The sequence below is a fragment of the Takifugu rubripes genome, chromosome 22 (assembly GCF_901000725.2).
Source record: "Takifugu rubripes chromosome 22, fTakRub1.2, whole genome shotgun sequence".
NCBI lineage: Eukaryota > Metazoa > Chordata > Actinopteri > Tetraodontiformes > Tetraodontidae > Takifugu > Takifugu rubripes.
In genome coordinates this window covers 12,824,512-12,848,926 of record NC_042306.1, presented here as the reverse complement: position 1 = coordinate 12,848,926, position 24,415 = coordinate 12,824,512, and the positions used below count along the sequence as shown (strand labels likewise).

At 48.9% G+C, this 24,415-nt stretch overlaps 2 protein-coding genes across 4 annotated transcripts in view; one reads left to right on the top strand and one right to left on the bottom strand.

The window, feature by feature from the left end:
- Window positions 1-45: 45 nt before the first annotated feature.
- Window positions 46-6,860, bottom strand: dis3l2 (DIS3 like 3'-5' exoribonuclease 2). 3 transcript variants are annotated; one of them, XM_011616694.2, is made up of 21 exons: window positions 6,664-6,860; window positions 5,469-6,210; window positions 5,276-5,394; window positions 5,025-5,078; window positions 4,820-4,921; window positions 4,557-4,734; window positions 4,373-4,440; window positions 4,020-4,249; window positions 3,774-3,947; window positions 3,573-3,652; window positions 3,365-3,477; window positions 3,129-3,236; window positions 2,818-3,051; window positions 2,639-2,718; window positions 2,373-2,556; window positions 2,170-2,256; window positions 1,926-2,073; window positions 1,715-1,845; window positions 1,525-1,629; window positions 1,310-1,414; window positions 46-1,198 (listed from the first exon to the last, which is right to left on the bottom strand). In XM_011616694.2, the coding sequence occupies exons 2-21, from the start codon at window positions 6,190-6,192 to the stop codon at window positions 1,097-1,099; spliced, it is 3,126 nt and encodes a 1,041-aa protein (XP_011614996.2). In that variant the 5' UTR covers window positions 6,193-6,210; window positions 6,664-6,860; the 3' UTR covers window positions 46-1,096. The 3 variants fall into 3 exon arrangements, with proteins under 3 accessions (XP_011614996.2, XP_011614994.2, XP_011614995.2); XM_011616692.2 differs by having other exon boundaries at window positions 4,557-4,737; window positions 6,664-6,859; XM_011616693.2 differs by having other exon boundaries at window positions 4,557-4,737; window positions 6,707-6,859.
- Window positions 6,861-9,702: 2,842 nt separating this feature from the next.
- Window positions 9,703-24,415, top strand: part of gpr158b (G protein-coupled receptor 158b) — a 29,482-nt gene continuing 14,769 nt past the window's right edge. Inside the window, exons 1-5 of the mRNA XM_011616718.2 lie at window positions 9,703-10,556; window positions 13,907-14,012; window positions 21,646-21,748; window positions 22,690-22,901; window positions 23,470-23,538. Coding sequence (XP_011615020.2) covers window positions 9,703-10,556; window positions 13,907-14,012; window positions 21,646-21,748; window positions 22,690-22,901; window positions 23,470-23,538 — 1,344 coding nt within the window. The remainder of the gene's footprint in view (window positions 10,557-13,906; window positions 14,013-21,645; window positions 21,749-22,689; window positions 22,902-23,469; window positions 23,539-24,415) is intronic.

The window sequence follows — 24,415 nt, the reverse complement described above, 5'->3', positions numbered from 1 at the left end:
ACAGTGTCCTCTAAAGCTTTCCAAAAACATTCTTCAACATTCCTAGTCATTGGTAGCTTTTTATTTTGTTTACAGGTGGCGGTGATGTTCAGTACAGCACATACACAATTTCAATACTGACCAAAAAATTAAGGATTTTATTTTATTTTATTTTTTTATCCTATTGAAGCACATTTTTGACCCTCAACTGCAACCATGATTCAAATTATGTCCTTCAAACTCGACAGAAATTCAGATTGTGGCCCCCGACCTTGCCTTAAAATACATTCAAATCATTTGCCACAAAGTAAAAATAGTCTTAAAACATTTACATTTCACTCGTAAAATCTGAGAGATGAAGATTTAATAGTGTGTAAACCGCAGATGAAGATAGCTCGTTAGAGTTCAGCTCAGCAGGACTCCAACCATGATACCAGATGAGCCCCATCTAAAGAAAAACTAAAGAAAATTCCCCAAACTTTGATAGATTTGGCTCCCCATGGCTGCCTGGCACCACATAGGCTCAAAATTCAATCAAACCAAGTGTTCAAACCACCAAAATGATCCCTTTAAAGCAAAAAGGCAGGTCCACACTGTTGCAGTTGACTAAATTAAGGCAGAAAATCTTAATGCTTCCGTCACATCTGAGAGGAAACATAATAATAAACAAAAAAGCACAAAACAGCTGGAAGCAAATGAGCCAAAGTAAAGGCGTCTTTGTTTTAAGACCACCGACCAATTCCAGCAGCAATTCACATTCAAGTCATCTCCATGTCGCGTATTAAAACAATAATTTAAGGTGATAAACTGCACTGTTATTTAACAGAACACGAATGAATCGCTTAAATAAAACGCCATTATTTGTGTTTCCTGCTGGGAAGTAAAAGGCTCTAATATACCGGTCTGGTGTCCTTTACGGCTCCCTTCTCTCTCCACAACAGACGCTGGCGTTGAACTGAAATACGTTTTAGCTTCTACACATTAGGCCGGTAACAGCTGTTACACCACAGCTTGAGGAAAAGCCGCTGCTGCGTTAGTTCACATGGACTCGGAACAGTTCTGATGGTTAAATGTGCAAATTTAAACATCTAAAGTGCTCTGCGTGGCGCGTTTATGTTTAGCACTTGCTCTCCTCAGGTCTCTTCAGCACGGCGCCGTACTTCATGGCCGTGCCGTCCACTTTGAGCTGCACCTCCACCAATGTGAAGAGTGCGATTACCTGGGAGAGCAAAGAAGAATTGTAATTATTGCCATCTGAACTCGGCTCTCCAAGCCATCGATTATATTATATCTATTAAATATAATGTGCCAACAATCCAGGCGTTCCCACCTGCTCCACTGGAGGTTCTTCTAGGTCCTCAGCTGCCCAGAGCAGAACCAGCTCAGACTTCTTTCCCACCTTATGATGGCGGAATGAGACCAGGCCTGGGATCAACTGAAATGGAAAGAAATGGTTGGTCTTGCTTGTCTCTGTCCAAGTACAGCCAGCAGAAAACACAAAAATGATCCTGACAGAGTCTAAAATGAACTCAAACACAAACCAACCTTGCAATAGATGCGTTTCTGGACTCCGTATCTGAGAACCAGCACATCGAAGGACTGATCCAGCACCCCCATCACCATGGCCTCAGAGTCCAGAGGACCACACTCCTGCGGAGCAAAAACAAACACCTGACTATGCTGCAAATACAGCGTTCGGCAAAGAGCCAAGAGCTGATGTGATCTGCTAACACACCTTAACAAACACTCCGAAAAAGAGCTCACTGCTGAGCTCCTGGACTCTCTTGGAAACCTTCTTTTTGTCATTGCAGTGCGAGGCTTGTTTCTGGACCTGGTCTGTCGCCAGGCTGAAGTTAGGGCCGCATTCTGTGGGCAAACAAGCAGGTAAATGATGAAAGTTGGCGTGAAACAGAAGGGAACATCAGTTCTGCTGAAATGGCACCCACTCAGGGACGCAACCAGCAGCCGATGGACGATGACATCAGCGTAGCGTCTGATGGGTGAAGTGAAGTGAGTGTAAAGCGGAACGTTGAGGGCGTAGTGCTTAAAATTGGTTTCCTTGTTGAAAGCACCGGTACAGAAATAGAGTGCCATCTGGGATACGGGAGAAAAAAGAAGAAAAAAAAAACACGGCTCAAATACTCCAATCTAACGGTGACCAAACTTCTGCGGCCGGTTCTGAGCTCTTACCTGCATGGGTCTGGAACACATGTGCGTGAGGACTTCTTTTCTGGCGCTGGAATACTTGTCATCACCAAAAGTTGCGTGAATGCTCCTCTGCAGGTCCAAAATATAGAATCAAGGATACATAAAACATGGCTCAACAGCATTAAAACCTTTAAAAATCACATAGAGGAATATCTGTGTGTCTGTGATAAGAGGTGGATACTGACGTGTAACGCTCCTGCAGACGACAGGTCGATGTCGATACCCAACTGGTCACAGAACTCCTGCAGCTCGTCCACCATTTTGATTTTGGGTGGAGGGTGGCGGCGGAGCAGGGCCACCTCAGGGAATCTGGCGTAGATGTGGTTGGCTGTGGCGATGTTGGCCAGTAACATAAACTCCTCCACCAACCTAGAGCACACACAGTCACAGATGTTAAAGAGGGGAAGGAGGAAAGACCCTGTTGTGCATCCCTGGATGCTCTGCTACTCACTTGTTGCTGTCTCTGTACTGGTACACGAAGCAGCCCTGAGGCATCATGCTCTCTTTATCCAGGGTGAAAGCCAACTTGAGCTAAAATAACACAAAAACACAGCATGAACAAACTCAACCTCCATGTGTAAATAAATGATCCACTGGTGAATTCTTAAGTGCAGATGCTGAAATCAAGACCTGGTCTAGTCTGAGGGCCCCTCCCGTGAAACGCTGAGCTCGCAGGTTTTTGGCAATGGCGTGCAGGTCGAGCACGGCCTGGTGGATCTCGTCGATGGGGTGTTCGGGGTCCATTGGCGGCAGTTCCCCGGCTGAAAACATTTTCTCGGGGGCCTCGATCATGCTCTGAGCGTGATCGTAACTCAACTTGACGCAGGAGCGGATGATGGTCCGGCCGAACCACTCGCTCAGTATCTAAAAGGGGGCAGGTGAAGCGCAATGAATGACGCGGGAGTGGAAAAACGGCTACGTGGGATCTTTATTCGTTCTACCTTCCCCTCCGGTGTGACTTTCCAAATGACAGACAACGTGAGTCTGTCGCTGAGTGGGTTTAAGCTGCACAGCTCCTCGCACAGCAGCCGCGGCAACATGGGGATCACCTGCACGAGAGGAGGTCAGGGTAAGGCGTCTCAAGCCAGAGTAAAGGTACGAAAATCAACAATCAACACAAATAAACAAACAAGCGTTTCAGTGCATCATTAATAAACATGCACTGAGGGGCACTAACCTTCTGTACCAGGTACACGCTAGTCGCTCGTTGACTGGCGATGATATCCAGGGCGCCGCCCTCCTCCACAAAATAACTCACATCAGCGATATGGACCCCCACCTCAAAGTTACCTGTGTTTGAAAAACAAAACAAAAACAACAAACATGCATCTGAAACCAGTTTTCCACGTGTCTGTGAGGGTAAAGGAGATGTTGTGAGCGTTTACCGTCAGGGAGCCGTTTGCAGGAAAGAGCGTCATCTAGATCTCTGGCTGTCGCAGGATCGATTGTGAAGATACATTCTTCCCTACAGGTGAACAACATTGTTGTGTGTGACCATTATTCAGGCTTCATTCAGAACACGTCACCTAATTTTGGTTCCAACCAGGATGTAGATTGTTCCCAATTGTTCTAAAACCGTATCCTACCTCAGGTCTTTCCTCTTTCTGATCTCCTCAGGCGGGATGCTCCAGGGCAGGTTCTTGGGGAGGCACTCCAACACCTCATCTGAAAACTCGGAAAAATCCACCTCATACTCCAGAAGGATGCCCTCCGTCTCTGGCTCGATTTCTCCAGCCTGACCCAGAGTCTTCATGAGACGACTGGAGGAAGCAAAGGGAAGCATTTAGCACCTGTTGGACTTTGTGCATCAAGACTGAAAATGCAACACTCACCCCTCTGCAAAGTTGCTGTTGGCCTCCCAGTTGGTGATCCGACATATGTACAAGGTGCTGGCGTAATCGCCCGCACGGCACCTGAAGTCTTCCGGACAGTCGGCAAGAGGAACGTTAATCCGCGGGACTCGGTGGTCCACGGGGGAGAACATGGCAAAAGGCTTATTGGGCACGAATTTCAGGAAGCCTGTGGCAGCTCTCGAGTGTTTCTTCTCAACGATATAGACGACCTAGAACACCAGAGAAAAGAGAAGCCACGCGCTGACTCACCCCAGCTTCAGACATGTCTGGTCTTGCAGTGTAGTTAGGATGCGAGAAGATGCCAGGATGGGTAAAGTTCTGGCTGAACTCACCTTAGCAGTCCTTTGAAGTACTTCTCTGTTCAACCCCGACACCGACGGCTGCTCAGGCGATTTCCCTGCTGTAAACCACATATTGACGGGTGTGAGATCCTCAAACGAACACTTCTTTTCTAAATTCATATAAATAAAGAGCAAAGTTCAGAAATAAATCGTGGATTGATGCATTCCTGGTTACCTGGACAACCAAGACTGAGATCCTGAACATTTTGCGTGATGTCATCTTTGTCGCTGGACTCCGCCACAGCCAGGTCGGACCTGGAGGAGGGCGATGCGCTCTTCTCCGCGGCCGGAACTACATTTTCCCTCTGGCTGTCCGATTCGCTGGAGCACTGACAGTCAGAATCTGACTTCACCTGCTTGAAAACAAAAGAATCCTTGAGCCCCAGAATACCTTAATATCACCGAGACCGATAACTGAACCAGACTGTGTTTATCTACCTTCCACTGGTCCTGGGGGAGGACCTGCACCACCACAATGTCTCCATCTAGCGCTCTGTTACGAGCTACGATGCCATCCAGAAATATGTCTCTTGTATCATCCTGCGGAGATAAAATCGAATCATTCATCTTCTGCCACGTGCATTCAAGAGTGCAACAAGTTACCAAGAAGATACGAGTCTACACCAGCCTTAGCTGAACTCACTGGTGACGGGATATAAGCGATCTGATAATTCTTTGGGTTGATCCTTAATTGTCCCTGCAAGAAAAAGGTTCAGTTAAAAACCACTTCACTTTAAACATCAAAACATTTCCTTCTTGATCACTGTTAAAGATTGAAATACATAATCTAGAGTGAAAGAAACATTGCTGTTTAAAGCTATTCATGGATTCTGCTTCATATTTTAGGTCTGATCACCCATCCAACTATCAAACATGTTGTGGGGCCTCTCGCACCTGAATGAGTTCTCCTCTTTTAAGGCCATGAGAAACCTCCTCGAGCGTCAAGTAGGATTCAAACACTTGCTTCTTTTTTCCTTTGCCATCTTTGTTCTTGTGAGCGGGAGAATTCGGAGCTGGGAAACAATTTGATCAAAGTCAGAAAAAGGGTGAAAAGAAATACAAGGCGTATATCTGCCACTGAGTTTACCTCGGGTTTGCTGGAGTTTGTCGTCTTTACCCTGCCTCAACATCTGAGTGTCAGCACCGGATTTTGATAGTCCTTGTCTGCTTGTGGCATCTTCTGAGTTCTTTTGGGTTTTTTTCTTTGACTTTGCCATCTTCTGCTCCTGTCCAGTTGCAACAGCTGTCTTTGGGCTCTGAGGGGGCCCAAACAATGTGCCTGTCTCTTGAGAGTCCTTGTTTTTCTTCTGCTGCTTCTTGGACTGATTGCACTTTAACAGATGCAGTTCTTCCCCAGACTCGACGTCCCCGTCATAGCTGGTGGTGGTGTCTCGTCTCTGTCCACGCTGCTGCCTGCCAGGCACGCCCTGCTTTCTTTCACGGTCCTGCTGACTGTTCTGGGTGACAAGCTTCTGCAGGTACAGCGACAGTGAACTCGCCTCTCCGTTGCTCTTCTGGGGATATGAGGAATCATCAGCAGAGTCAGAAAAGCTGCTAAGCACCGGGTCTCCCTTTTTCAAGCTCACGTTTTGAACGTCGTTTTGGACTTTGATCTGTGGGCTTGGCATGAGCTCTTCGATTTGGGACATTGTATCCGCCATGTGTTGCTTAAGATAAAGACTAAATTTGCTGCTGTTATGCTGACTGAGAAGCCTGGCATAAGCATTTTTCTGAGGAGTAGTACTTGATTGGTTCTGGTTTTGAATTGGTTCTTGATTCGTAGGCTTCTTGGGGTTGGAGAGAGAATCCATGACAAATTTCTGAATATGCTGCGACAGAAAAACAGATATCCCCTTGAGTATTCAACCACGCAACGCACACATTCATGTAACATTTGAAACGATAGAGGTATAAAAATGAACATTAGCTTAAGCTCTCGTAACTTCTCATCTCATTGTAGAACTAAAAGAGGCGCAAGCCCAACGAACGATGGCGTTATTAATGATGTATAAAGACGTGACCTCAAAAACACCGCAGACATTTGCGTACGTGGGTGCATTTGGATCACGGGCAACTTCAACGCCCTTTAAACGCTTTGATCTTCAAATATCAGAGATCTTAATTTTCGTTGACGTTACAAGTATTATTTATATATTCAAGTTAAATATTTTCAAGTTAAAAGCAGTGACCCAAATAGGCAGACTAGCCAATTAAAGGACCTGCAACACACCGGTGGGAACCCATGTGGGTTCGCTACAGCAGCATTTTAAAAACAACCTTACCTGCCAGTCAGAGCTAATGCTAATGATGCTCGGCGACACTTACAAGCCGTCCTTGGAGTGTCACGTAACTTTAAAGTTAACAAAACACGGGTGCAGCGGAATGTTTGTCTGGAAAAACTGAAGACAAAGGACGAACGACGTCGTTTTAATAAATTCCCTCACAAAACAAATAAACTTCCGTTTTGTTTTCTTCTTCGTGTGTTACATAAGGGCAAACAGAACAATTTGAAAGATGTAAGTGTGTAGCGCCATCTACCGCACTGGAGTACAAAATGGTATAAATTACATAAATACATTGCACATGTAAGAGTCCTTGATTTTATTTAGTTTATTTATTATTTTGGTACAATAATACAACAGATATTCATTGGAAAGAATGAAAAAAAAACCTTCCAAGACTTCTAGAGCAGACTCAACATTCAAGGAATTGGGTGTAATTACAACATATGTCCAGCAAGTGTCGCTGGACAATCAATCAATCTTTATTTATATAGCGTCTGTTACAATTACTGTTTTCTCAGCTAAAATAGACTGCTAAATCCATTGCAGAGCCATGCATTAAAACGTCATCCAGATAGATGGTTAGAACTGACTTAAATCTGATTTTCAAAAACCGCTGTTGACCACAATGCCATAAGGAACAGTGATATTTCTTCCTACACTGTTTCCCAGTGTTGCATGGTAGGGAATAGTACTAGTAAGAAACAGACACCGACCAATTTATCTAATCTTACTTCGCACATATCTCTTAAAATGATGCCCAAATTCACACCTTTTCATGTCCCAAAACGTCCCCAGGCGAAAAAAACCCCATCCATATTTAATATGACAACTTGATTTTGTTTTAACTATCTTAATGTTAATAATTGTGTTATAATTAAAGTAAACTCTGCTTTATTTCAAGGCTTTGCTCAAATGCTAATTTGTTTAGCATTGATTAGTCTTCAATTCAGCTTGACCTTTTCCCCTAATTGGTCTTTATTTTATGGTTTCACACAATTGATTTTTCCTTTTCGCATGCAACAAAGTTGATAATAAACCAAGTCTTGCTCAAGTGAATATTTCTTCTCACTTTTGCTCTTTTGCTCTTCCCTGCTGCTGAAAGGTGGAATGAATTGATATCGACGTTGAGTACGCAATGATAAAGCATAAAAATCTATAGGGCATTAAACCCTGAACATTTATCCAGCCTGGAATGTGAAATCAGCCGTGACATTGGCACAGCCCGAGATCTGTGGGGCTTGTTTATGAAAAGCTCAGCACAGTTCAGAACTGAATGGTCAAAACATTCTGATGCACAGAGATTTGTGCACTGGTGCTGTGGCAGAATGGGCCTCTGGTTACATTAATAGAGAGAGGAAAAATGATGAAAACACTTGCATGATGGCCCTGGCCTTTCTCTGGGAGAGCAGGAAGTCCTGGATGAAACTATGACTGATACCGCAGCCTCTCTACCGCTGTTGTGGTCGCACAAACCCATGTTGTAAAGCATGCAGATGAAGCAGCAAATGCCCATCAAATATTCATCAGGCCAGGGAAGGCAGCGCCGCTTGTAAGAGAAGATGAAATAGAGGGGGTAGAAGCAATCACTTTGCACCATGGCTCACTACTTTCAGTCTCACCGCTGGTGCTGTCTCTTCCGACGCTGATCAAGCTCGTAGGATGTAAAAAAAAAAGAAAAAGAAAGTGCATCCTGTCTAAGTTCATTTGCGTTGCTAAAATTGAGCGTGTTGGGCTGGTCCTGACGAGTGTGTTGATGATGCGAGATGTGTGTGAGCGCGCACTGCAGCTGCACGCACCTTCCCCATTACTGACATGCAGGGCAGTGCGGGGGAAAATCTTGTCACCTTCCACTGCCATGGCAACAACCTGCAAGTCACCCTGGACAGGCTGTACAGTGCTGCAACACCAGAGAGTCCAGAGCAGCCTCCAGATGATCTCTGGAATCTAGTTTGGTTAAAGTTTGAACTGACCTATGCTGCTTTTTATGCCTTTTCCAGGTTTAGAGTCACCTAAAAATCACCTTTTTACATTTGATATAAACTAAGCGACCTGTTTTGTTATGCAGCATCCTCTCTAATAACAGAGCAATTTATTTTCTGCAGAGAAACTCTGAACATTGTTCATGGTTCTCAAAATCAGGCTGGAACCATATGGATGTTATTGATATTTGTGCAGTCGTTGCTGCTTTGGCCATGAAAAGGTGTTGGGTTCGAATCCCAGTTCTGACTGCCTGTGTGGTGTTTGTATACTGTGGTGTTTTCAGGGCTACCCGGGGTTTCTGGAGTGACATCAGCAGGTCAGAGTGTGGAGAGTAGACCTGGATAGGTGGATGGAGCTAAATCTTCTTCTTAATATTTCTAAAGACTGGATAAAAAAAACAACTAAATGCACAGTTTTGAATCCTAGACTTAAAATCTAATCCCAAAATATATCTAAGCAGTGAAACTTTGCAACTGGTTTGTAAAAGCGCAACATTGCAGACACATGTAGTAGACAGTTGGCCTCGTTGACATTGTTCCATTCTGGTCTAATTTTAGATCGATTCTAATTGGCCGTCTGCTGCTTCTCCACCATCGTCACTGATCGTCCTCCTCATCATCACCATCACCATCATCGCTGTCGCCTCTCCTCCTCCGGCTCCACTTTCAGCACCGGACAGCTCCGGTCTTTCCCACGCTCCGCCCACCGCCAGCGGAGAGAAACAGCCACACACCGGTGGGCGACACCTCAGGTGGTCTGCCAGGATTTTACCGGAACTTCAGAGACATTTGGTTTTTCTTCTCAAGTCGGTTCCACCCAGTGAACGTCACTTCACGTGGATGGCTCCCAGCCCGAGGATTCTGGGTGTTTGCTGACTGAGTTCGGCGTCTCTGCAGATGAGGATGCTGAGAAGATGCAGAGGAGGAGCAGCGTGGATCGTCTCCGTGAAATGGGGATATTCTGAAGTGATCCTAATCCCAGACGGGGTTTAGTTATGCTCACCACTCTTCACCAGGCGTCCACGGTTTCTTCTTCGCGTTCGTGACGAGGAACAGCATGGCTCTGCTGGTCGTCCCGCTGCTCTTACAAACGGCGCTTGTTTGGGGATCCAATTATGGTTACGTGGAGTGGTCGGATAGCGATCGTGACGAGAAGAATCCAGTTTTCAGCACCCAGAATATCAACAGGGACCCACATCACCACCCGACTTATTACCCGGGAGCGGCCACCGAGCGCACCGTGGTGGCGCACAAGATCGAGGAGGATCTGCCGAGGGTGGTGACCGCTTTCTTGCACACCGGGGACTCATCGGCGCTCAGCCAGGTGAACTGTTCGCGCAGGTACGAGCTGAGGAGCCTCCGCGGCGGCCTGCACGTCGCCTCGCACTACTCCTTACACAGCATCCTGGACACTTTAGCGCACGCCACAAACTTCCTGAACACCATTCTGCAGGCCAACAGGTCGCGGGAGCACAGCCTGCAGAGGGACATCCACTGGTACTACGCCTTGGTCCAGAGTATTCTGGAGGGGGATCCTAAGATCCACAGGGCGGTGGTGACTTTTCACACCGATGCGACGACGCCCGGCCCGCACATCTTCCTGCAGGCGACCAGAAACGAGGAAGAGGTCGTGTTGCAGGACCTGTCCAGATCTGCGCAGCAGCACCTGAAGAACAGAAGCCCGGAGTCCGACTGGTTTAATGACTTTAGGGACGGAAGGAGACCACACGTGCACAGAAAAGTCCCCGATGGAGACGGCGCCAAGCTCGGAGGGTACCTGCTCGACAAAACCCAGATCAAGTGGTCGGCGCCGTATTTGGAGTGCGAGAACGGCGCGTTTGTGCCCCACTGGCTGCTCACGCTGTCGGCGGGATTCTACGGACTGACGAGCAACTCGGCACCAAAGTTCCGGTGAGATGAAACCAACTGCATGTTTAGTTTGATGGAAATGTATTCCTGGACATGGAGAGACAAATTCAAATAACACTCACGAGAGAAAAATGTAAAGTCCGAGAGAAAAATGAGGTTAAAGATTTAAAGGTAAAATAGCCAGTCAGGGGTTAAAGCGCCAAAAATAAAGAATTTAGTGGACAAAAATCATAAAGCATGTGTTGAATGTAAGCGTGGTGGGTTTTGTCTGGAGGTGCATACAAAGCTCTGCAACTCAAGGAGATAAAGGTGAAGGAAATGCACAAATCCTGTGGTGGGAAACGGGTCTGAGTGAAACAATCTTATTAAACCACAGTCAAGGAGAACAACCAGACAACCTTCTGACGGAAGGCTTTGAAACTGCAATGTTAATCCCTAAACAACCGCAGCCTTGATGCAGGAGGCAGATGGCAGAGGAGCTCACAGACACACTGAAGGCTGCTCTCGCTCATTTCCTATGCTCACCTGTCACAGCACAGCTGTGCCGCAACGTCTAATGTTCGCATTTATGTGCGTGTGTGACGACTGTGGCTTGTGGATGCAGGCACAGAGGTGCAGAGAATTGCCAAAGCATCTCATATTTCAAGGCGGCCATCCAAGAGTGCCTGGAACAGATCAATTAAATCATAAATAAACAATGAAACCGCACAAAGCGGGATGAAAAACCACTCACAGGTGCACTAAGCCTTCCCATCCATCCGTGTTTCACCCACTTAACTCATTCGGAACAAACCGAAAGAGCGCCTCGGTGTCACGCCCTCGACCCCGACTGGCATCCACACGCTCCCATTTACATACGACCGCCTGGAAGAATTCACGCTGCTCACTGAACGTGGGAGTCGTGCTTAAGATTGAAGCTTCGGCAGGAGGTCGCGGATCCTTCTGCATCCGACCTCGCTACAATATTTCCTTGCGTGATTTTAACTCCACAGACACGTTTGAGTTGCAGTTTCAATGCTGCAGCGTCTCTTGGACTCTCTGTTTGTGTCCCAAACTAAGAAATGCATAAGGCAGCACCCATTGAGAACCATCGACAGGAAGGGAAGGTGGACCCGCTCGTGCCTGTCCCTTAAAATATCTGTGCACGTAAAGTTTCAGTAGAGGAATTCATTCTTTACCGGAAATAGGGACACAGACGTGTCCACATCTGTGTCTTTATCAGCTCTTTCTCAGTGTCTCAGATCTTTTTCTTTGCTTTGTTGCTGTGATGGAGGTGGAAAAGGTCATCAAGAGTATCTTATTATCGCAGTTGTGGTTCCAGGAACCAAGGATTTGAGTATCAGGGATCAGCGTTCGGAATCTGTCCTGATTGTAAAAGTGTGTTTAAACCAGAGCTGGTTGTGTCTCCTGCTGACAGAGCAGGTGTGTATGGATGAGCAGACCTTAGGCTCCATACATGCTGGGATATTCCAGCTCCAGTCCTTCCTCTTCTGTAACCGGAGTCATTCAGACAGGTGCCCAGAGACCAGTAGTGTTGGCATGCCATTTTCTTGCTCGCTCTGCTTCTTCTAACATGACTTGCACTCTGCAACTTTTATGGTTCCTTCGTTCCGTCGCAGAGATGAGTCTAAAAATAGAAAGTTGCTTGACTCTGGTCAGAAATGCATAATCTAGTATGGATGATGGAGTCAGCCGCACCGCGCCTTCGTCTGTCTCCAACGGTCCTCGGCTCTGTTTGCCTTCTTCCTGTCAGTTTAGACCAGATGTGAAAATATTTAACTTGCGGATTTCACTGCTTACTTGCGGATCAAAGCAGGGGAGGAGTGGGAGCTGCCTCCCGGCGGGGCGGAAAACAATCAAAGCTGCATCTGCAGATGAGTCTATTACAGCTTCCTTGTAGCTCATTTCGAAAAGAGCCTTTAGCTCAGGACAGTGTTGCATACACGCCGATGCTGGGGGGGAGGTGATCTACTCTGGCCTCAGACAAGCCGCCACTGACACCGCCCGAAGTCCTCGGACCTCACAGCCACTCCACTATTTAGAGTCTCCAGCTGTTTCTTCTGTATTGCCGTCACGTCGGCGAACAGTGTTTGACCACACACTCTGATGGCTACCAGCTGCTCAGACCAGCAGCTCTCTGCTTCACTTCCACCTCCAACCCGGTCCTGCAGGCAGGTTTCTGGCTAGGAGCTGACAACACACACTTCTTACCTTTTATCCCCCCAGTTTTTGCATTTAAATTTCACGTTGTGTTGTCTGTAGGAACCCTTAAAGGTTATTTCCTTGTTCTGCGCCGTTGCTTCATTAGACAGCAGCACACATGGCAACGTTAGAACTTTAACGTTAGAGCTGTCCAATTTATTCAGAGCAACAACTCAATAATCAAAGGTTCATAAGACCAGAGAGGCGCTCAGGAGCCCAACCCTCCACCACCTACTGGAAATCCATTTATATTCTAATATTCCATCCACAACTTTTCTTTCTAGACATTTTTTCTGTTGCTAATTCCTCTTTAGAGTCTCCCCCACACCCTGAACAGGTCTCCCCCCCCCCCCCCCCCCCCCCCAACATGCACATGCGGTTGATTTGAGACTAAATGACCTTGAGGTGTGTGGCGTGTGATGGACTGGCGCTCGGATGGTTCTGGTGGGTCCTCATGGGTCCTCCAGGCTTGAAAGCTCCTCCTTGTAATTGCCTCTACAGCCTCATCCAGTCAGCTAACTGAACTAACTGGATAATGGCTGCCTGGCTACAGTTCAAGGACTTAAAAGCAGACTTCCTTCCAAGAGTGAGGGTCCTTGTTGCAGCAAATCTGAGCCCCCCCCCCCCCCAATGGAGATTTTTATAGATTATTACCCAACAATTGAAGTTTTGCCCCACAGTTCACGTCACAGTTTATTCTGCTGAGGATTTTACCACATTATTAAATGTACAGTACATATACGGTCCATGTGCGCATAAAGTAATGGTGAAGCAATAAAAGATGCTTGAAGTAATGATAATTACATCCGATAGTTGTAGATGTGCTTTCGAAACTGACCCTGTTTCTCTTGCCAGTTATCTCCCTTCACTCTGCTTTTCATCTGTTCCTCCGCCCGATTTCTGCTTTTCCCTTGACCTTAGTTACTCAGAGCATCGCTCCCTCTGTTCCATTTCGATTTTCTTCTCCAACCTTTGCCCCTCTCCTCCGCACTTTCCTGCACCGTCTGATTTGCGACAGCGTATTTGATGTATTATTTGAACTGAATGTATATCTTCTCTCACCGATTCTCCTCCGTTGTTTTACCCCCCTGCCGCCCCTGAGCTAAGTGCTTTAGACAGAAGATGAATGATTAAACCCCTCGGCTCATCCATTGCTTATTTAAATCCGTCTTCTTCTCTGTCTTTTGCAGCGGTGTCATTCGCGTGGATGTGAACCTGCAGGACGTCGACATCGACCAGTGCTCCACCAGTGGCTGGTTTGCTGGGACTCATCGCTGTAATCTCACCAGTATGGAGGTGAGCCGGCGGGTTTCTGCACATTCAGTGGAAGACAGACTTCCCACAATGCAACAGAAGTTGTTTTTACACCTGAGCTTGCGCTTTAATCACGCCGCCATGACGAAAATAGGTCGCCCGGCAAAAGTTGCCGTTGGCGTCCGCGCTCGCATTGTGATTTTGCCAAAAAAAAAAAAAGGTTCTGAAATCTGAAATGCTGCTCTAAATCAAACAGGCGTGTGATTGTCTCTGCAGAGGATGGCGTGCCGTGATGATTGTGGGGGAGGAGGGCGCCGTGCATACGTGTGTGCTGTGTGTTTTAAAGCGTGTGTTCTTACCCATCTCTGTGCAGGAAGTCTGCGTCCGCACGTGTTCTCGGCCATATGATATGTATAATACATGTAGTGTAATGGATTGTGGTGAGAGAGGGAGAGAGAGGGGGGAGGGAGAGAGAGAGGGGGGAGAGAGAGGGGGGGAGAGAGGGAGAGAGAGGGGGGGAGAGAGAGGTGGGGAGAGAGGGGGGAGAGGGAGAGAGAGAGAGAGAGGGGGAGAGAGAGGGAGAGAGAGGGGGGAGAAGGTGAGAGATAGGGAGAGAGAGAGAGAGAGGAGAGGAGAGAGAGAGGAGGAGAGAGGGAGAGAGAGAGGGGGAGAGGGGAGAGAGAGGGGGGAGAGGGAGAGAGGGGGGGAGAGGGAGAGAGAGAGGGGGGAAAGAGAGGGGGGGAGAGAGAGAGAGAGGGAGAGAGAGGGGGAGAAGGTGAGAGATAGGGAGAGAGAGAGGGAGAGAGAGAGGGAGAGAGAGAGAGAGAGGAGGAGAGAGGGAGAGAGAGGGGGGAGAGGGAGAGGGAGAGAGAGGGGGAGGGGGGAGAGAGGGAGAGAGAGGGGGAGAGAGAGGGGGGGGAGAGGGGGGGAGAAGGTGAGAGATAGGGAGAGAGAGAGAGAGAGGGAGAGAGAGAGAGAGAGGAGGAGAGAGGGAGAGAGAGAGGGGGGAGAGGGAGAGGGAGAGAGAGAGGAGAGAGAGAGGAGAGAGAGAGAGGAGGAGAGAGGGAGAGAGGGGGGGAGAGGGAGAGAGAGGGAGAGGGGGGGAGAGGGAGAGAGAGAGGGAGAGAGAGGGGGGAGAGAGAGAGGGGGGGGGAGAGAGAGGGAGAGGGGGGGAGAGAGGGAGAGAGAGGGGGGGAGGGGGGAGAGAGGGAGAGAGAGAGAGGGAGAGAGAGGGGGGAGAAGGTGAGAGAGAGGGAGAGAGAGAGAGAGTGAATAATTGACAATACTCTTTGTCTTTGTCCCCCCAGGAGGTGTCCATATTGGACATTTATCAGCACAAGGCCTGATTAACCTGCCATTTGCCTCCCGTTCATTTCTTTGATCGCTGATTATTTCAGCGCTCCGGGCCGCTCCGATCCGTCTGTCCAAGAACATTATGAATCGTCACAGTTTTTTTCTCCCTTAATTGTCCAGGAGGGAAGGAATCACGCCAGTCTTCCACCGGCGGTGTCATTCGTCTCCCGTTCTCTTGACGTGTCTGGGCCGCAGGCGGCGGATTAAGATTTAGAAAACATCGCGGACGTTAACGTCTGGAACGTCAGCTATAATTTAGCCCTGTTGAAAGTATCGACCTCCCGGGTTTCTAACAGCGGAGGATTTAATGGCATCCACGGCCGCTGAGACGTTTCATTCCTACGCACCGGAGAACGCCGAACCTGCTCTCCTGACCTCTGACCTGGAAGAATGTGTTGAGGTGCAGCAGGAATGTCAGAATTCCGAGATCCCTTGGAACATTCCTGCCAAAGGCGCCTTTAAAACCCTCAGGCGCGGTTTCTTCCCTTCTTCTCCTGGTTATTCCCGACCTTCCGCCCTTTCCTTGTCGAACCTTTCGGCCCGGTGGCCAAAAGCTTCGCCGTCGTCTCAAAGTCCTCATTAAAAGTTTATGTCTAAATCCCGCTAAATACATTTTTTGCGGGAAATGGACTGTGGAAAGCCAACGTGAGGCTCATTGCCTTTTCCATCTCGTGCAAACGCGGCCCGAGGCTGCGTCTCCAAAAGAAATGACAATAAAGCGCCGGCCCGCGGTAATGTGATGGAGGATGGTGGTTCCGGGCAGAGCACTCACGCAGCGGCCCCTTATTACTGCCGCTCCGATCTCCATTCAGTTTGGAGCTTTATGTCAGCACCCCGCAGCTTCCTCCTTCTTTCATTATTCCGCCTAATGTTGAACAGATTGTTCACGTTTGATGTGAAGGCGGCGAAACCAGACGATTGGTCACGGCGGGCGCGGCGCGCCTCAAAGTGGAGATTGTAACGAGACCCAAACGAGCGGAGACACAACAAAGCGGACGTACAGAAAGGGCCCCCGAAAGGGAGCCCGACAAACGGGCTTTTGTGTTTTCAAGCCCTTAAAACGCACCTAAACGGTCATTTTAGTATTAAACAGCGGTTGAGAGTCGGCTGAGGCCTCCTGGGGCTGCAGAGTTCCTCTGGGGATCTCACCGTTCCAAGATGGCAGCCCCCCGGGATCATTTCACCGGCCCCGCTTTGGCACCGTGGCGCCGTTTGCCATCCATCCTTTAGTGATGCTATTTATTTTCATATTCAGGGGAGCCGCTACCAGCTGGAGTCAGACGCCAACCATCTGGCTGAATTTGGAGTTTCTCCTGCTAAGAAACGAGGTGACGGGAAATGTTGGGAGGTGGCACGAAGAGAGACCGCATCGTTTGTTCTACGCTGCTGATAATTAATAACCCGCAGCAGCAGCAGCAGCAGCAGACGATGATGCACGCTCACGACAGGATCGATATAATCAATTATTAACATTAATGTAGCCGCCTCAAGTAATCGTGAAGGAGCTTCCTGCTGCGTGATGGAGCAGCAGTTTGAAGGACCAACAGTCTAAACTGTCCCTTCAAATAAATCGGTTCGACACAATTCGGCAGAAGCAGAACCGACTCCAGAGCGTCTGGATCCTGTCAAATGGAAGAACAAAGCGGGCTTTTTCGCTTTGATGACCGGATCAAAGCGAAAACGTGCGGCGTCTTTACAGTTTTCCCATTTCCAGTTGGAATGTAAATCAGTCATTTTCTGCTGGTCTTGTGTTAAAAACATCTCTAATGAAGAGTACAAACAACCCAGAGTGGATTTAGCTGCTGCCTCCTTAGCATCCTACTCCTCTTCCTCTTTTTCTTTTTCTTCCCGCTCTGCTCAGGCTGTGGAGGAAGATAGGACGTGTCATTGTCAGCCAAATAGAAGATTTCATGCATTATGGACAGTCAGTCATGGGGGAAACATCTTACATAAGAAAGCGCTGCTTATATAATTACACAAGGACTCGAGGAAGCACAAACGCTGCGTGCGATTTCCATCTTGACTTGGAAACTCCTGGGCGCCTGTTTGCATCCACACATCCGTGTTTTTTTTTCCCGTCCTCCCTGAAAAACGAGCCTCAAAAGCAGATCGAGGGCGGGTGTGAAGCGCTGCGACAGCCAGAGACGGCTGCAGTCGCTCGTCTCCGTCGGCGACGGGCCTCCGCTGCTCCCGTTTCCACCGTTTCCATGGCTATTCACACTCCTCCAAAATCAGGCCACTTTCTCTCCCTTTCTTAAAACCCTCCAAGTCTTTCTTTTTCCATCCTGCTGTCTTTAGCTCTCTTTTTTAAACCCGTTTTTTTTTGTCACCCCCGCAAACACTTGAAATCTTCACTCCAGACGCCGCCTGGCAACCTGAAACTGAGAGAAAAGGCTTTAAGCGGCGCCGCAGGAGCTCGCGCTTGCAGCTTTCCTGCCTTAAAAAAGACTTGTTGGAGCCGACGAGGCCACGTTAGACGCAGGGGTAATGAACCCTTCACACCTTTGTGGCGTCGCCCTTCCGCGTCCACGTCCCAAACATTCCAGGTTGTTGAGCAGAATTCCTTCTGAGAGCATCAACCTGACACGGAGGAACGATAATCAGAATGATTTTTGGTTTGGTTTGGAAGGTATTTAGACTTTAAGGTGCCTTTACGGTAAGATGAGAGCAGTTCAGACCCACCGGTGCAGATTTTTAAGAAAATAAAAGCTGGATCTGGGAATTCTTCTTCATCCTAAGGAGATTTTTAAGGGTCCAGGGGCAGTGGAGACAGAAGAGAACCTGCTCTGCAGGCTGTTTCCCTTCAGCGCTCCATGTTTTGTTCTGCCGGAGGCTTTCCGTCCGTCCTCGGGGACTTCGGAGCTCTACAGCTAAAAATGGAGTGACATGTTCTGAGACACGGTGAACCGGCGCTGCAGCCGGCAGAGCCAGCACCTTTGAGGACTTCCTTTCATTTTAAAAACGCGAGGAAAGAGTCCAATGTGGGGTAAGAAGAGGTGTTCCCTGCTGTCTCTCACCGAGCTGAAATGCATTGTGGGATACCTAGCGGTCCAGACCTCATGTCTGATGCACAATTGAATGGGCGGAGCGCGTACAGGACGCATCCAGGCACCTGGAGCTTATTGAGCCTGAACCAGAACTTGGGCAAGTATGCGAGCAGGCAAGTACGGACACGTACCCACCCTGAGAACCCCCCTCCTAGCTTAGCACAGGCCGTGGTGGAAAGAGAGGAAGCGACACCAGGAGGAGGAGGAGGAGGAGTGATGGAGGAGGAGAGACGCTCGCCAGAGAAGATTCATCCTCGACAGGAAAAAGAAAAGCTTCCCTAATCTGCCGCCTGCAGCCCGGCGGCTGCCACGCAGAAACGCAAGAGCCTGTCAAGTCGGCGGCAGCAGTGGGGTCCTAATTGAGTGAGGGGGGGGGCTGGGGAGCACCCGCCCAGATGCCTGTTTTGGAAAAGATGAGGGTTCATCTCATAAGTCTCAGCCATGCCGGGCGAGACCCCTGTTTCGCCACAGCCAATTAGGAGGCGCCTCTGCAGCCTTTGGCGTCCTGGAGAATGTCTCATTTCGCACAGCCGTCGTCTCCGTTTCCGGGGGCGACGTGCTGGTGAGTTTTAGGGTTTCAGGGTCGTGTCCAGGGTGACCCCCCCCCCCCCATTAAAACTGCATGAAACTGCAGCAGACAGATTTTCTGCCCACGGGACAAAGTGATTGTGATGCTTTTAGGCTTTAATGCTTTTAGTGTATTTATAGATCTCCGAGGGACACCGAGTCCCCCCCCCCACATACACACATGCTCCCTCCTCCCCACTTTTGCTCTCGCCAGCTCCCATCTCGGTGTCGTGTTCACAGTTTTTTTTTTATTAACAAGCGGCACAGCGAGAAAACAGAACCAGGCGCCACAGACGGGCTGTTTCACCAGAAACTCGCTCCCAGGCTCAGCGAATTTAGAGACCATTACAGCATCGACTTGGCCTGTTTAACTCTGGTTGGACGTGTTTGGGGGGGGAGAGGGGGGGTTGAGCAGGTTCCAATGCTTAAAAAAAAGTTAAGCCAATTTTAAAACTCTGTCACACTTTCACCAGGGTGCTCCATCAAAGTGGGACGTGTCAAATGGCCCTTTTCCTGCCCACGGAGGGATAAACGGCGCCTGCTTCCTTGCTGATTGTGTGTTTTGACATCGGGGTTTGTTTGTTTTTTGCCATTCGGGGAACGTTTTCAGCGTTACGCCTACGAATGGTTCCGAGAGCCTTATTAGCTGAATCGAGGGAGGCTCAACTCGACGCCCTCATTAGCTTTAAAACGGCACCTGTCAAAGGAGCCTCTTTGGATCATTTAGGTCAAATGTGGTCGCGTTTAATGGTGTCTGTCTGTCTGTCTGTCTGTCTGTCTGTCTGTCTGTCTGTCTGTCTGTCTGTCTGTCTTCAGTGGGGGGGCCAACTGTTTTGGGCGTCTTTGGGGAGGCCGCACCACCTGCTCCTTCATTCTGGCCCGCGTTTATTTGCGCGTGATGGAAAAAGAACAGAAAAAAAACAGGTGGAGCTGAAAGCGGCGGATGGTTTTCATCTTACTGGCTGATTCCTGGCGTCAATGCGGTTCCCTCAGAAAAAGAAAAGCCAAAATCCGGCAGTTGTTGTTTTCGCTCTTCTGGTCTCTATTCATGATTCTCCATGGGGGGGGGGAAGGGGGGGGGGACGTTTATGAGGATATTTGAGTTGCATGAATATTGCAAATATTGCCTTTATCCTTTGTTTCTGCTAATGGTTGCGCCACTAAAGTCGCCTCTCTGGTCGAGGTTGACGTCATTGGGGGAATTTTGACGTCTAACCTCCTTTTAAAAGGGGGGGGAAAGCCGCTTTTGTTTGTTTTTTCGTGCAAAATGAACAAGAAGCAGGAAATGCACAGCTGATATGCAGCGTTTGGAACTTCAAACCTCCGCCAGTCAATAAAAACTCTCAGAAAATAACAAGCAGGGTGAAATCTCAGCGGTTCCAAGCCCACATCCGTCTTCAGAAGACGGGGACCGGCGCGTCTTAACTGCCGAGCCGCCGCTGGCGCCGTGATTTACCGTTATCTGTTTACTCTGTCAAGCATTTGCTCAGACGTTCCTCCCGCCATGGCTCAATCCTCAGTTTAGAGGATTGGGGCCGTTCCTCAGCTTTGAGAAACAACGTACGTGTGGCCGTGTTTATCACGCCAAAGAGCTTTTCTCCGCTGATGTAGCTGCAGTTTGCAGGATGCTGCCATCTTTAAAACAATAATCAAACCACGCTGCGTTAATTGTTAATGAGAATACAATTTAGCCGTTTGCAATAGTAATAATAATGTGTTCTAATCATTATAATAAACATGTTATAGTTCAGGAATAGAGGCATTAATAGGCCTAATGCCAAAGATTAGAAGAGAGTTTTCTCTTGATGCTAAGCTAATTGCCTATTCATAAAAATAAAACATGGGATTTGTCTAAAAAGCATTAAAGTAGCTCCGGTATCTGAGGAGACAGCTTAGCCTAATGTCTGGAAGTTGAAAACATGCTTGTACCAGCAAAACAAAACCCGTTTCTTTGATATCTAAACATAATGAGTTATAATAACGCAGAGGTGCTGATTGTAGATTTTTTTTTTTTTTAACTCAGCCAGACAAGCTGTTTTACTTTCTTCTCGCTGCTATGCTAACCGCCTTTTGGCTCAGAGAGCGCCACACTAACACCACTCCTCTCATGGATCCCATGGGGAAAAAAAACTCCAAACTTGAAATATTCCTGTCTAATAAACCAGAGAATTCACCAGGAACCGTCACTGGTTTGTGAGGCGCAAATGTAGCTTCTGTCCCGGAGGAAAGACTCTGTTTGTACTGCTAGCATGCAACCTACTGAACAATGTATGAACGTACATGTTATATTTATGGCTTTATTTTAGCAGTGGGACATTCACAAGTATCCTCACCAGTGCTGGCGTCCCCCCCCCCCCCCCCTCCAGATGGTGGGTAAGCCTGTGGAGCTCCCACAGTCATAAGCACAAGACAGTGTTATGCAGACAGGCTTTAACTCTGCAAACAACCCTTAAGTCTTTATTTAGATATTAATTAGTTTTGCTTGTTACTCGGCGAAGCCCCGTGATTTCCCCTGGCGTTTCCCAGTTTGTAAGTGGGCCGACTGGTGCGGAAACGCACGGATGGAGGGGAGCGATTTAAACAAGTTCATTAGCCGACACCGTATAATGTCATTAGTCAGCGGTGGAAACACAAAAACCACTTGTGACACGTCGGCTGACGCCAGGCGAGATTTGGATGAACACTAAAACGTAGTTTCCTCCTTCCAGTGCACCCCCATCGGCGGCCACGGATTCGTGTTGGACAAGTACAAGTGCCAGTGCAGGAAAGGCTTCTTCCATCCCAGCCGGGTGGCGCTCAACGGCTATAAAAGTAAGTTTCAGAAATATCCCGTCAAAGCTGATTTTTTATTCTTTCCCTCTCAGCTGACAGACGCGTTTCTTTTTGTTTGAAACGTTCCGGGCGTATTTGAATGGGTTTCCCGGGGCTCCAGAGGTTATGAAACCTCAGTCAGATGCTCCTGGCTGGTGTTTCCGTGGAAACGGCATCCGTACCGCGGGACCCGTGGGACTCTTGAGAGCTTTAGTTGAACAAAGAACACAAGTTGGTGAAAAGAACTTGGGGGAAAAAAGGGAATATTTATGCTTGAGTGTGAAGAAAGGGAATATTTTCCTCTCCTCTGTTGCCGGTTTGACCTTTCGATTTGTGCTTTAATATTCCGGATTCATCTCTCGGAGCGGGAACGAGCGCCCCCGCTGGTGCATTTGGTTACACGGGCGCGAGACGAACACATACGGTATCGACAACATTAATCATTTCTCTCTTCACCCCTGAGATTTTTCAAATCCGGCCTTAATCCCTCCCCCTCCTCCTCCTCGCTGCCTCCGATTTAGACTCTGACACCCTGACGGATGGCGCCGCGGCGCCGGCGATAACGACGCGGCGTCGGTGGAGGTCGCTCCGTATCCCCGCGGGGACGGCGTGCCGAGATTTCATAACTCAATAACCAGCTCAGAATGGGTTACAGGTGGCTCCGCCTGTTCCTCAGCGCCGCTCAGGCGGCGAGCGCTGTTACCTAGCAACCTGCTAAAACAATGGAAGAGAAGGAGGACGCCGCCGATGGCGACCGGCAGCGGAAAGATGAATATCCCACCTCTGCCGACACATCTCACCCATCCCATCGTGGGCAGCTGTGACCCACAGCGCCCGGCGTCGCTGCGTGCTGATGACATCATCGCAGTAACAGCCCCGGAGTGACGGATGGCGCCGTTCCGCCCCCCCCTCGCTGTCATAACCCTCTGTGATGTCTCCAGGTAAGGAGCAGGGCCCCAGTAGAGAAGAAGCCTCGGACCTGGCCACGAAGTGCCTGCCGTGCCGCCAGGGCTGCCCCTTCTGCCGGGACGACACGCCGTGCACGGTGCAGGAAGACAGCGCCCTGCGGATGGCCGTGGCGTCCTCCCAGGGTCTGTGCATGGTGCTGGACCTGGCCAGCATGGTGGCGGTGTACCACTTCAGGAGGAACAAGGTGAGGGAGGGGGGGCCTGGAACCCATCCATCTCAGATTAGAGCCGACGGGGATCCTTCAGAACTTTCCCGTTTCCAGGAGTTCACTGTGGGAACTGGAGCGATTAGCCGCTCCGGTTCCAGTCGATCACAGAAAATAAGTTAAATCACAGCCGAAGATCAGCAAGAAGCTCCGTAATATTAAGTATTAAAGGGGTTCTCCTTTAATTAGCTGCCCCAGAGAAGCCACCTGAGGAGGCAAAACTTATGTTTGGTGATTATTCTTAATATCTCCCTGCTCTTATCTCCATGTTTTCAACCTCTCTGTTGCTAAGTTACCCCGCTGTCTTCAACACAGCCAGAGAATATGACTCTGAAGGTGAGTTCCACCAGGTGAAGAGCCACGAAAAGGAACTTCAGACACTTCCGACCGAGCTTAATAAAGTCAAATAAAGTTAATAAATCAGGACTTTTCAGGCAGATGAACTGAATTCTGGCTTTAGCGCTGCTAACGCGATGGCTTTGAGGCCTCCTGCGATAAACTCCGCCGTTGTTTGCTCTTAATTTCTTCTCGTGCTTTTCGTCTGCAGAGCGTCCGCACGTCTGGTCTGGTTCTGCTGGAAACCATCTTGTTCGGAGCTCTGCTGCTGTACTTCCCAGTAAGTTTTCGCTCTCGTAGAATCCCAACAGGTGCCATGACAACCGCAGTCATCCGCCGCCGTCTACGGACCGCCCTTGGGCAGAGTTACGCAACACCTGAACATCAAATTTAGCGGTTGGCCACACGATCCATCCATTTCAAATTCAATTCCCTTTAAATCCGGACAGAATCCAGAGTGAATCCCTGCGTTAATCAAAGAGGTGAACAGTGTCATAATTAGCCTCAACAGAAATCCTAAACAAGACTACAAAGGATGATTACTCCTCAAAACATCCCCCTAAAAAGATTAGCATGTCAATGCTACTTCCTGCCTCTGCGGCTAGTTCCTGTTGGAGACGCCGTCCGATCATCTGTGGGGATTAGATAGCTAGAGGGAAGCTGATCCCTCTGTGCTCGCGCCTTTGCTAGCCTCTCTCTAGTGAGCAGGGGCCAGTGTTGACTGTATTTACACACGTGCACGTGGCCCGCGGTGCGCCCGGAGCGCCTCGTCAGAAGTCTCGCGCTGGGAAATAGATGGAAGAAACCCGAGCGGGGAGAAAGGAACAGGGGGGGATTCGCTCCGTCTGAGCACAGCGCAGCCTGGCCGACAGCAGGACGCCGGAGATGGCCGGACGCCATTTTGGAAGGAAAAGAAAGGAAAAGTGTGTCGATCCGAAGGAGTAGAGGAGAGTTGGTGACCACGCTCAGTTCTCTGTTTCCTCGTTCTTTCGCGCCCCGCCCACATTCAGAGTAAAAGTCTGTGCCCCCAGAAATACGCCGCCATCCTCTCGTCTTCGAGCTTGACCTCTCCTTATGCTGTGGCCGTTGCGCCGCTTCTCCGAGCCTCCGGTTCCCCTTCCTTCCTCCGTCCCGGGTTCCTCCCGCCATGGCGGGCG